The sequence below is a fragment of the Bos javanicus genome, chromosome 18 (assembly GCF_032452875.1).
Source record: "Bos javanicus breed banteng chromosome 18, ARS-OSU_banteng_1.0, whole genome shotgun sequence".
In the NCBI taxonomy this organism is placed as follows: Eukaryota; Metazoa; Chordata; class Mammalia; order Artiodactyla; family Bovidae; genus Bos; species Bos javanicus.
In genome coordinates this window covers 53,434,324-53,447,250 of record NC_083885.1, presented here as the reverse complement: position 1 = coordinate 53,447,250, position 12,927 = coordinate 53,434,324, and the positions used below count along the sequence as shown (strand labels likewise).

Sequence of the window (12,927 nt, the reverse complement as noted above, 5' to 3'; positions counted from 1 at the left end):
ATGATAAAGAGGAGAGAGGGAGGGGGCAGGCTGTGAAGTCAGGGAAAGGTACAGGTTTGAACTAAAGAGTTAATACATAAGAAGGGCAGGGCTGGGTCTGTCAGTCACTTGGTCCCTATATTAAGACCTGGCTCAGTCCTCACCTTCCAGGTCTTAACTCTGCTGACACGTCCTCCAGGAAGCCCTCCTTGACCCTCAGTCTGTGTTAGGTGCTATTTCTGGGTTCCTGCTCCCCTATCCCAGCCCTGAGCATTCTACATCTTAATAGAACTGCACTGCAAGTCCCATAAGGGCAGAATCAAGGCTCTCTCAGTCCCACCGAATCCCCAGTCTTGCCCAGCACTGGCTGTTTAAAGGATGGATAGATTAATGGATTTCTTTCCTTCAAGAAATGTTTATTCAGCACCCACTGTGTGACCAGCTCTGCTGTAGGTGCTGGGGATACAGCGGGGAACAGAATGCCATCTCTGTTCTCATGCAGCTGACGTTCAGGTGGGAGATACTGACCCATAAAATGTGGATCTCAGCTCCCGACCAGGGATCGAACTCATGCCCCCTGTAATGGAGGTGCAGAGTCCTAACCACTGGACCTCCAGGGAAGTGCCAGAGATTGGTATTTTAAAAAGGGAGGCAGGGCTTTCTAAGATGACACTAAAAACTAAAGGAGGTGAGGGAGCAAGCCAGGAACACTCTGGGAGAATAGCTTGTGCAGAGGCCCTGAGGTGGGCACCTGCATGGTTCGCTCCAGAAGTAGCCAGGCAGTCAGTGCAGCTCTGGCAACAGGGAGAGACATACAACTGAGGTCAGCAGGATCATAAGGGCACATGGAGGGTCCTGTGATCCACAGGAAGGACTTTGGATTTTCTTTTAATGGGAACAAGTAGAGGGTTTCAAGCCCTGAGAGAAGAGATGAAACGAAAAAGCAAGGAATCAGCTGAGATGGACAGCATCCTGTTCAGCTCTGTGTCCAGGGCTCAACAGAGGGCCTAGTATAGACGCCCAGTGACAGTGTGTGCAGGAGGGAATAAGAGGCAGATTGACAGAGAAAAGAGTCAGAATGACATTAGCTGGATGGACAAACTCCCAGGGAGAAGCCAGGTTAAGGACCCAGGACGCCCAGGGACAGCAGACAGACAGACACAGACAGACAGACGGCAGCCCAGCTGAGAAGTCCCATTCCTTCCAGAGGCCTCCCCACCCGGAAACCTTCCCAGGAGCTGGAAAATCCCCCAGTCCCCCCTGCCTGCCTTGCCCTGTGGCGTGCCCACTCACACCTCAGGCAGAGGAAGCTGGCAGGCCCCACAGGAACCTTTCTGTGCGGGGGGAGTAAGGGCGGGCGGGCGCAGGGACGAAGAGAGAGGAGTGGCGGGCAGGCAGGCAGCGGGCAGCGGCTACACAAAGGCTCCAGTGTCTGCCCCTCCTGCCCCTGGGTACAGATATAAATAATATGTACATATACCTTTATATATATATATATATATATATCTACCAGTGAGCTGGGGTGGGAGGCTAGGGGCCACACAGTCCCCCCCTAAGGACCCTGGTAGAGCAGAGGTTTGCTCCTGTGGGGTCTGGGGTGTCAGAGACAGTGACCAAGATTGAGGGACTTACAAGGTTCGAGAGGGACTTACAAGGTTCGAGAGAAACAGGAAGAGACTGGCAGATCGTGGCCCCGAGTTAAAAACCAGGTGCCAGAGAGAGTCGGTGGGCTCAATCAGAGACAGATCAGGAAAGGAGAGAGATCAGATTTCCCTGAGAAAAGACAGAAAAAGTCCAAGGTAGATGGGACAGAATGAAGACAAGGGTCATTCCAGAGAATGAACCACAGAGAAATGCAGGTGAGAGGAAGTAGGGACAGAAAGAAGCAGAGAGGCCAGCAGACAGCCAGGGATTGACAAAGAGAAGCAAGCAGGCAAAGGCCAAGGCTGGGGGCTTGGGAAGGTGGGGGACCGTGGGTGGGGGAAGGGTCAGGGCACATCTCCAGTTTAGGGGCACCGCCTGTGGGGCTCTGGGCCAGCCCAGTCCAGGGCAGGCTAAGGGGCAGGGAGCGGAGGTGAGGGAGGTGGCCCTTGCGTTCCGGATCTTGGTGTTTACCTGGGGCAGGCATTGCAAACAGGCGCCCAGCCTGGCCCATGGCAGGGCGAGGGTGGGATGGGCTGGGCTGCAGCTCTGGGCACTAGTGGGCCTGACACGCCCACCTGTGGCCTGGGTGGTGAGTAAAACCCACGGGACACCTGGGTAGATGGTGACACATAGGGGGACAGACACAGTGACACACAGGGACAGATATAGGCAGACCCAGAGCGTCCGAGACATAAACAGACCCACAGAAGCCAGTGACAGAGACACGCTGTAATAGACATGGTGACAGGCACCAGGACACAGCAGTGGGCAAACACAGTGAGCTCAGAGACGCGGCGACAAAACACAGAGACCGAGAACACAGGCAGACACACTGCAGACGAAGGCAGCACAGGGACACACATGCAGACACCGCGACACAAACACCCACGGAAACCCAGCAACAAGCCCCTGACGCCGAGACACACGGGCGCACGCAGCACTCGCTCACACACTGACCACACAGATCACGGAGTAACACGGAGGCCTGCAGACGCCATGACAGTGACACGCTGACACCAAGGTACACGCTGACATCGACTCCCGGACTGCTGGCTTCTGGGGTGCCCCCTCGGCCTCTGGTTGCGGGGTGTGAGCGGGGCTGAGCATGGGGGAGGGCTTGGGACCCCAGGGCCCCGCTGTGCTGCTCTTACCCCTCTAGAACAGCGCCCTGATTTAGGGCCCCAGCTCTGGGCCCGGGTTCAAGTTCTAGCTCCCCACTCACCACCTGTGTGACCTTGGACAAGTTACTTCTTCATGCCTCAGTTTTCCCAGTAATAAAATGGGTGGTGGGAAGGACTGGCTCCACTAACTGTCAGGTGCTTCCACGATGCCAGACACGTGGTGCGCCTGAGTAACTGTTGTTATCTTCTTCTTCGTTTCTCTTCTTCGCCATCATCGTCTCACATTTTCTGAGGCAGGTGGCTCTCTGCTCACAGCAGGGACCCTGCCTTGCCCTCTGTTTCCCCACCCACGGGCTCCTCCCTTGGACCACGTCACCCAAAGCCACAAGCTGTGCCCAGGTCCGTCTGTCCCAGCCCAGGCTTCTCCGCGTCCCCGTGCTGTCCCTCCGTCCCTGACCCCCAGCGTCTTCATGTCTGTCCGTGCGTCCCATGTGTGACCGTGGTACTTTTCCATGCTGGCCGCCCGCCGGCTGTCCCTGGGGTGGGGGTCACACCTGCCCACGCCGGCCGAGCCAGTGGCCACCAGACACCCTGACGGATGGCCCCACCCTCCCCCCCAGGACCCTACAACAACACCCGCCCCTCCGGCCACCTGAGGTCCCCACTGGGGCGGCCTGAGGCCTGAGCCTGGGGACAGGAAGCCCCAAGCCTGGCCGCCCTGAAAGCCTCTTTCAGCCTGGGCCTCCTCCGGCCGCCACCGACTCCTCCTGCGGAATAATATTTGGGCTGTTGGCCGGGGGGCGGGGGCCAGATCCGGAGGCCGCCTGGGAGAAGCCAGAAACCGCAGGGCTTCCTGCCTCGGGCCGGCCGACTCCGGGAGAGACCCCCAGGCCCGAGGGAGGGGGGCGGGCACCCGGGGAGACTGAGGGCCTTTCTCTCGGCACCAGTTGTTTTTTCCAGGAACCGGGAGGAATTCCCCAGCCTGCCCAGGACAGCGAGGCTGGTGGGACGGCTGACGGGGAGCCAGCGCGGCAGGGGGCGGGGGGTGACACGCAGCCGGCGGGGCGGGCACGGTGACAGAAATAGAGGGCCTGGCCCGCGAGGTGGCAGGTAGAGGCGGAAACTCAGGGAGCCGGGAGAGGGAGGCCAAAGGAGGAGGAGAGAGGCCGGAGAACCAAGGGAGTGGGGGGAGGCAGACCCCAAGAGGGGAAGACTTAGAGCCCCCAGGGAAGGAGGGAGCATTCAGAGAGGGAGGGAGGCACAGACTCAGAGGAATGGAGAGGATGAGACAGAGAGAGAGCAAGGCAGAACATTCGAGAGACAGATGCACAGAGGATGTGCGAGCTGCCCACAAACCAAAGGACAGAGATTAAGACACAGAGACAAGTAGGGACATAGATGACACTAGGGGACAGACAGATGGACACACAGGAAGTGGGAGAAACATCCCTCTCCCTTCTGTCCTCCGTCTGTCTCTCACTTTCTCATACACACACACACACACACACACACGTAAAGAAACAGCTTTTGGTCTTTGAATGGACTGACTAAATGAATGAGTGGCTATAGAGCCAACAGCCATGAAAGGCAAATACAAACTAAGGAGAAAACACCTGCTCCAGCCAGCCTGGCGGCATGACCTCGGCCCCAGCCTTTCCCATTCTGGGCCTCAGTTTCCACCCTGTGAAATAAGGGCCGTGAAAAACACACCTATGTTTCTCAGAGAGCCATGCCCTCAGGGACACTGGAGCCACAGATACCAGACTCAGAGCCTAGGCAGAGACCTGGACGAATAGAAGCCCCTAGACCCCAAACCCAGAGGCCCCCAGAGGCCCCTAGCGCCCAAAGGAAGAGTCAGCTCCTTTTCCCCACACCTGCATGTGAAAGAGACAGAGACACACTAGAGCCAGCCAATATACACTCACACACAGCCACAGCAGTGACAGGGAGGTAGCAAAGCCGGGCATAAGTCACAGAGACATAACTTTTTAGAAGACATACAGACAGATGCTGACTCACAGAAATACACATGAAACACACAATGACCCACACCACCGATGTAGGCACAGGCAGACTCTTTGAGGCAGCAGGCAAGTAGACAAAGGGACGTACAGACACACACATCCAACAGTGTGAGACCCAGAGGGTCCCAGGGATAGGTGTGTCAGAGAACCACACACACAAAAAACAAGACAGACGCACAGCAGTCTGGTATCCTGAGACATCTACAGTAAGCACACAGAGGATGGACATAGAAACTAACACAATTAAGGGATACAAGCCATAGATAACACCCACAGCAGACCACGGGGACCTCAATGGCTGTAGCGATATCCTATGATCCACAGAGGCACAGGCGCACAAACGTGCGCACGCGCGTGCACACACACACACACACACACACACACACACAGTCTCCTTCAGTTGGCACCTCGTTTGTCCCTCCTCCTCCTCCTCCTCCTCCTCCCCTCCAGCTTAACCAAAAATTGAGCGGTCCCAGGGCTCTCTAAACCTCAGTGCTAGAGGCATGTGTCGAGAGAGTGGGGGTGGGGAGATGGCCTTGGTCACTTCAGAGCCACCTCCGCCTGCTGCCCCGGCCCCATGGCTGCGGGGGCTGCTATCTGTGAGCAAACTGTCCTTGGGGTCAGGGACAGCAAAGAGCCAAAGGTCAGGTCGATGCCTCCCCCAGCCCTTCCCCCAGAGGCAAACGGCTCTTGGGGGCAGGAAGGAGAGGGGACAGGACACAGCAATTCAGTTGTTTCAGCCTCGAAGGGCCCACTGGCTAAGGAAAAGATACATTCAATAAGAGGCAGAAATGGTGCCTTTAATGGTCAAACACAGCCAGTATCCCCCTTCCCCGGCAAGAACCAGACTTTAGTAGAAATCCACCACACCCTAACCAGTCCTTTCTGGTTTCTCCTGGATCAGAGGGAGAATGGGCTCCAGGAAAAAACAACAACAACAACAACAAACAAGGAGTATCCTCATCTCTACCCCTCACTCAGCTCACACCAGAGACAGGGATGACATGGCTAACACCGGGGCTGTGGTGGCCATTATGTTGCACAGCGGTACACGGGTGATGGCAGACCGTCAATATGGTGGCCATCGTAGCACCAATGGGCCAAAGACATAACCAAAATGGTGCCACCATCACATCTAGAGGCTCAGCCAAGAGGCTGGGCATCACAGCACCCAAGGGGCCAACCAAGAAGTCATCCCAGAGGGTGGCCATCTGAAGACCCAACAGGTCAACCTCATCACATCAATCAGTATGGCAGTCTTCACAGTACTCAGTGGGCCCACCATGATGTCAGTGGCAGCTATCATAGTACTCAGTGGATCAACACGATGCCCACAGTGATGGCAGTCACCACGGTGAGCAGTAGACCAACCAAGATGTTGACAGACTGGGTGAGCAAGGTGTCTCCGGGGAAGGTCAGGCCCCGAGAGCCCGATGATATGAGGTACAGCCATATCCCACCCAGCACGCTCCCACCCCACCCCTGCTAGGATGCGTTAAGCAGAGAGCGGGAATAGAGGCCCTGGTAGTAGACCCCAGGCTCCCCACCCTCTGCCCCGTAGCCCCCAAATCCCACGTCCAGTTTGGGGGGTGCTGGCGACTGTTCCGACATCAGGTTGTTGATGGAGAAAGGGTGATTGAAGTTGTAGGGCGCATCCAGCTTTAGCTCCCCTGGGAGCTCCAGGCCAGTGAAGTAGGGTGTGGAGGGAGCAGCGGGTGAGCCACAGTCCAGAGCCCCCACCTCGTCCCCACCCTGGGCCTCCGGCTCAGGGGGCGGGGGCTGCGGCTGCGGCGTGGAGGCCACAGTGGCGGCAGGGGCGGTGGCCGTGGAGGCCGACCCCGCACTGTTCCTGGAGGCCGAGCTCCCGCCGCCCCCTTTCTTCACCTTCTCCTCCAGCTTGAAGCGCTTCTGGCGGCGTAGGTAGCAGCCGTTCTCAAACATGTTACCTGAGCTGGGGTGCAGAGCCCAGTAGGAACCCTTGCCCGGCTTGTCCGGGGAGCGCGCCACCTTGACGAAGCAGTCGTTGAAAGACAGCGAGTGGCGGATGGAGTTCTGCCAGCGCTGCTGGTTCTCGCGATAGTACGGGAAGAGGTCCATGATCCACTGGTAGATCTCGCTCAGGGTAAGCATCTTGCCCGGCGCCTGCTGGATGGCCATGGTGATGAGCGAGATGTAGGAGTAGGGCGGCTTGGCGTGGGCCAGGGGCCGCCGGTACCCTTTCGGCATCTCCTTCCCGTGGACCAGCCCCGGGCCCGGGCCCCCGTACCCTGAGCTGCTGCCTCCACCAGTGCTGGCACCCAGCCCTGGGAAGGTGGGCCCCAGGGGCGCTGTGGGGGCTGGGGGCGCCAGGGGTCCAGTGGGCAGCGGAGAGGCAGGCAGCCCCCCTGGGGGGTAGGGAGAGCTCAGCGGGTTCAGGGTCATGTAGGAGTTGAGGGGGGCCATGGTGGGTACTGGGGTCACTGGAGAATAGACCTACAGGGAGAGAAGGAGAGATGGCAAGTGGTGAGTCTCTACTCTGTTAGTAAGTAAAGCGTGGCTGGACCCATTCTGGGTCCCTCTATCTGTGCCTCTTGCTCTTCCATCTTTACCTGCCTCTGTAAATGGCTGTCTCTTCAAGTCTCTCTCTGCCCCCTCTTCACGCACCCCTCTCCCCATCTCCCACATCTCATGTCCTGGAGTGCACAGGTTTTAAGTGGTTCTCAAAGTGTGGTCCAGGACACCCTGGGGAGTTGTCTGAGACTCTTTTTGGGGGACCAGCGAGGTCAAACCATTTTCGTATAATGCTAAGATATGACTAACCTTTTTCACTTGGTTACTCTCACGAGCGTACAGTGGAGTTTTCCAGCGTCCACATGACATGGAATATTGCAACAGACCAAAGGTAGGAGCAGCTAGGAAAATCGAGCTGGCTTCTACTGAACCAGACACTAAAGAGACAGGCAAAAATGTCACTGTGCCCCTCCTCTCCTTCAATGTTCTGAAATACAGTTATTTTAATAAAAATACACACTGCTTACACTAACACATTGTTGTATTTTTAAATGAATGAATGCCTATTTTTAAAATGTCTCAGTTTTCACTTTGAATGTGGTAACAACCAATATAACCCTGATCAATAAAAACTGTTTGGGGTCCTCAATAATTTTAAGAGTGTGATGATGTCCTGAGACCAAAAAGAAAAAAAATTGATAACTGCTGATTTATCTAATAATGGAATCTATGTGTGTACTTTCTATCCATCTTTTAGGTTATAAAATTATAGCTTTATAAGTCAAAGCACCTGAAAATCAGAAATCACATATTTCCACCTAATATACGTCATCTGTTTATTAAATGTCATCAAATCTAAGCTTCAGTAGTATTTTAAGTGTCAATAAGAATGGAAAAAAACATTGTCAGTTATAATCTCCAGACACCACTGACTGTAAAACCCATTCCATTTTCAGAAAGGTTCAAATGGGGGGAAAATGCGCATCTTAGCTCAGTGAAATAAGGTAAACGTTGCTATGTCTTTGTAAGTAACTATCTCATCTCTCAAATATTCAACTGACCACCTACTGTGTGCCAGGCACTACTCCAGGCACTTCCCAGGAAAGTTCTGCTCTCATCCTTGTGACCACACTATGGGGGAAGTGCTATCATGACACCCATTTTTCAGCTGAGCAAGCTGAGGCCCCAGAGAGATTGTCCAGGAGTTGCACAGCAAGGAAGGAGAAGAACTGGGATCCTGAATCCAGGCAGTCTGGCTCCACACGGGTGTTCTGGATCCAGCTATAAAAGCAGTGACCAAGACTCGGAAACGCCTGCTCTCAGGGAGCTGTCAGTCTAGCAGGAAGTGAACAAGATAAGTAAGGAAAGTACAAAGCTTGGTGGATGGGGACTTCTCATTCTGTGAGCATTTCATCCAGCCTTCCATTCATTCTCTGGCAATATTCCATCTGTCTGTCCTGCTTCCTGTCCCGGGGGGTGGGGTGGGTCTCATGGCACTGGGGGTGCTGCTCTAGCTCTGATGGGAACCACCACTGAGTCAGTGTGTCCCATCTCACCCACCCTGTCACTTAAGTGTCTGCACAGACCAAGGCCCAGAGAGAAGAAGGAACTGCCAGGATCACTCAAGGAGCCAGAGAGGTGGTAACCAACCCCAGGTCTGCATTCCAGTAGAGAAACTCTCCCTTGTCTTTTTTCACGTGTCTATCCAGGTAGCTCTTTCTTTTTTTTTTTTTTTTTTTAGCTCTTTCTTCTTATGTCTCTTTGACTCTCCCTGTTGGCATTATATGTGTCTGTTCATCTCCTTCCCTGTCTCGGTACCTCTACACTCCTTCCCTCTCTTCCCTCCCTCCTCTGTCTCTCCCCCTGCCCCCACACTCTCTCCCTTTATCTGTCTCTCTCTCCTCCATCTCTTTCTCTCCCTCCCTGCCTTTCTTTTCGCACAAAAAGACACTCACAGCCCCCATCTCTCTCTTCCTCTGCCCCTGCCCATCTCTCTCACACCTCTTTCTCCAGTCCTTGGAACTCTCTCTCTGATTACCCCTCTCCTTTCCCACCCACCCCTCTCTTTCTTCCTCCTTCAGTACATCTTTGCATCTCTCTGCCCCTTCCCTGGGCACCACCATCTCTCTAGAAGTCTCACATTGAAATTGGAGCCACAGCTATTCCCCTCCCCCATGCACTGGTCTCCCCTGTGGTTGGCTGGCTCTGGTCCCTCCCCAAAAGTAAGGGAAGAGGGTCCTTCAGAGAGAGGGGAGGTGTTGGAACTCAGGGGGATCCACAGAGAGTTCCTGAATCCCTCTATGACCCCTGACGCTTCTCCAGCTCAGTCAGACTCTTGTATCACAGAGGAAGACAGACTGGGACCCCAGAGCCCTTCTTTTCTGGCTCCCCACCCACACGGAAGTCCTCCTTGAGGTCTGACCTCAAGCCTCCAGCTGCCCTAATCCACCGTCAGCTTTCACATGCCTCGGGGCTGGGATGAACCCCCAGTGTCCGGGTCTGAACCGGATCTCCCCTGCGAGGGCGGGGCTGAGACTGGGGGGGAAGCCCTGAGGGGACCTGCACCCCCACCCCAGGAGGCTGGAATTTCTCCCCTTTCATTTCCTTATTGTCTCTGGAGGAGGGTGTGACAGGGAGCGCAGGGAGGCGGTGTGAAGCCAGAAGCTAGTTTCTGATCCTGGTCCCAGCCTAGGACTTCAGGTGGCCCCTATACTCCGAGAGGCTTTAGGTTCTCCATCTAGAAAATGGGGGGACGGGGAGCAGTTGGACCAGCTGATTTGTGAGAACTGAGGGTCTGGGGGTGATGCCTGAGGACTATAACTTTCCAATTTCCCTCCAGACAAAGAGTCAGCCTGGTGGAGGGGGGTGCCATCACCCCAGCAGAAGGGTGTGGTGGGCAAGAAGCAGTGTGGGGTTCCCCCCAGTGCTCAGTTGCTGAGTGAGTGCAGAAGTTTCTCCTCTCATTGTTCTGACCCAGGTGGAGGAGGTGGTTTTGTTGATGGGAAGGTTGAGGAGACCCTCACACAGTACGTCCATTTCCAGCCCCCTACATGTCATCTCTTCCAAAATATGCCCCCAAATGCTGACTATCTCTAGACTGTCCCTCAATTTCAGAGACAATTTCCACACACCTTGTCCCCTAAGCTTCAGGCTGTGCCCCAAATAATGACTCCTTCCGCCTAGAGCCCCACAATTTACTTTTTAAGATATACCTCCAAAACACTGATTTGTAGTTGGTATCCTTAGAGCACACCCCCAGGATCTGAACTATGCAAGGCGTTCGTTCAGCTGAGATTCTCCTACCACCTGGGAGCCTCCACCACCAACCTGGTCTCTGCCTTCCCCACCCTAGAACCGACATTGCCTCCACCTCTCAACACTCCCAACCCCTTCCCTGCCCCACCCCACGTGCACCTCACACCTCCACAGCCCCAGGACTGGCCCCTCCTGGGCACCTTGCCAAGCCTCGCAGGCCTGGGTATCCAGGAGTCCCACCCTACAGCTCAAACCCCAGACCCAGAACTCAGGCACGCTGGGGCCCATGAAAACCCCAGATCTTAGTGTCTTTGGAGAACTTAATCCTTGCAGTCCCACATCCCACCTCAGGCCCACAGTCCCCATACAGGTTAGAAACCCAAGTATCCAGATCCCCATAACCTTCTGGCTAGGACCCTGTCCCGCCTCCACTTCATAATGTTGACTAGAGAGCAAGCAGGCTAAGACGGAGTCCTTGCAGCAAGAGGAATGCAAGTTAGACCTGGGAGAGGACTCTCCATCAGCTAGGGCAAGCGAATTATTGTTCTCTGCCCCCTATTCCAGGGAAGTCTTGTCCTGTCCGAGATGGGACTGGTGAGTACATTAGCAGTTTGTGGAGATCAGTGGAAGGTGGGGTGGGCGAAATCTGAAACTCTCCAGACTCCAGCAAGGAGAATCCCTGCTGAGGGTTTCTCTAATAACACTTAGACCCGTGAAGTTCAGCTGGGAGGGGTGAGGGTCAATAGTAGGGACCTGCTAGGTGAAGACTGACCCCCTCTGCTGCCAATGCTGTTGCCCCTACCCCCTGCTCTCAGGATCCCGACTCTGACTGCATCTGGCTCCTTATCTATCTGAGCCCCAGCTCTTAAATCACCTGTTATTTCACACTCCCCAAACCAAGCTTCATCTCTGACCACCTTCATCTCTTATCCTTGAGCACCTACCCCTATTTCTAACTTTAAAATAGAACTCAACCCCAATCCTTATCCCAGAACCCCAATTCTTACATCTACCCCAGACCCCCATCTTTAACACTAAATTCTAACCCTGAGCTCTCAGCTCAGACTTCTCTTAATGGTGACCTCCCTCTCCCATCTCTCATTCACTATATTTCCCCCTAATTTTGAACTCCGTTGCCTAATCCCTCAGCTCTGATTCCTATCTTTGGTTTATTCATTTTAATTCCTTTTACTTTGGGTCCCTGACACTCAGCCCTCAGGTATGAGCTATGACTTGACCCTTGGCAGAATCTTCCTTACTCCCATTTAAGCCCTCACTCCGACAAGTCTGCCTAAACCGCGCTCCCATGCATTGTCCCCCGTCTCTGACTCCTTACACCTGGTCTCCGTGTGTCCAGTTTCCCCGCTCCCAGGTCTATTTGGGGCCACCGTTTGAGTCCACACCCAGGTCCTTACCCCCATTTAACCCCGCACCCTGATTCCTGCCCGCCCCCCCCTCCCCCGCCAATTCCCGCTCCGCCATCCCCGAGGACACACCTCGCCCGCCTCCGGGTAGTAGCTCCACTCGGCCAGGTCGTGGGCCTCCATCTTCACCGAGCCCAGCATCCCCCGGGCCTGCGCCCCCACCCACCCCCTCTCCGGCCCGGGGAGAACCGAGAGTTTCGGATCTCTCGGCCGGCACTGCCCGAGTTCCGACCCGCGCCCGTCCGTCCGACCGCCCAGGGTCCCAGTCGTCCCGGGCGCCGCGGGAGGCGGCCACGCTTTATAGCCGGGACACCCCCGCCCTCGCCCGCCCTAGGCTCCCCTCCCGCCTCCCCGAGGGCGGTGCGCCCGGATTGGGGCGCCCCCTGCGGGATTGCGAGGAGAGAGACCTCAGGCGCCGGGATCCGCAGCCCGGGGACGAGAGAGCTGGGGACGGCTGAAGAGTGAGGGAGCTATAACTGGGAAACAATTGCTCATTCTAAAAGCCTCGAGGGCAGAACTCTAGGTCCCTTCTACTTAGGGTTTTCATCATCTCAACTGGAGCAGGCGAACAGCCAGCAAGACTTGTTGGAGTGGAAAGGGGGCTCAGAGCCGAGTGGTCTCCAGAGGTCCCGTTGTGTTACTATTACTATAAGGACCGGTAGGAGACCCTCGAAACCACATTTCCCTTTGGACGGACTGGAAGACTGAGCGTCTGATAACTGGAAGTGCTCCAGATTGTGTAAATGGCCAGGACAAAAGGTGGAGGGGATCGGGGCCTCTGCTCATATCCCGCTGAGACTGGAGATAACCTGCAAGACCTAGGAGCTTCGCCTATCCGACTCTGTTCAATCTAACATCAGCCGTCCAGGGAACCAGAGTCTTCGTGAACTCCATTTCCCAGAAGCCTCCAGCCCCCCTTCCGTCCCGCCCCCTGTCACAGGACTACATTTCCCAAGAGCATGGCGCCCGAAAGACGGAAATGAAGGGCTG

At 55.5% G+C, this 12,927-nt stretch overlaps 1 protein-coding gene across 2 annotated transcripts; it reads right to left on the bottom strand.

The window, feature by feature from the left end:
- Window positions 1-5,547: 5,547 nt before the first annotated feature.
- FOXA3 (forkhead box A3) lies at window positions 5,548-12,860 on the bottom strand. Of its 2 annotated transcripts, none has more exons than XM_061388724.1 (2): window positions 12,010-12,860; window positions 5,548-7,240 (listed from the first exon to the last, which is right to left on the bottom strand). In XM_061388724.1, exons 1-2 carry the CDS (start codon window positions 12,076-12,078, stop codon window positions 6,254-6,256), a joined length of 1,056 nt encoding a protein of 351 aa, XP_061244708.1. In that variant the 5' UTR covers window positions 12,079-12,860; the 3' UTR covers window positions 5,548-6,253. The 2 variants fall into 2 exon arrangements, with proteins under 2 accessions (XP_061244708.1, XP_061244709.1); XM_061388725.1 differs by lacking the exon at window positions 12,010-12,860 and adding an exon at window positions 7,568-11,953.
- Window positions 12,861-12,927: the final 67 nt, after the last annotated feature.

What these genes read in the sequence shown, in the direction of transcription:
- FOXA3 (XM_061388724.1), bottom strand. Translation starts at nt 12,078, where the DNA reads ATGCTGGGCTCGGTGAAGATGGAGGCCCACGACCTGGCCGAGTGGAGC. An exon ending in ACTACCCGGAGGCGGGCGAG is followed by an intron (nt 7,241 to 12,009) that starts GTGTGTCCTCGG and finishes CTCTCCCTGTAG; the next exon opens with GTCTATTCTCCAGTGACCCC.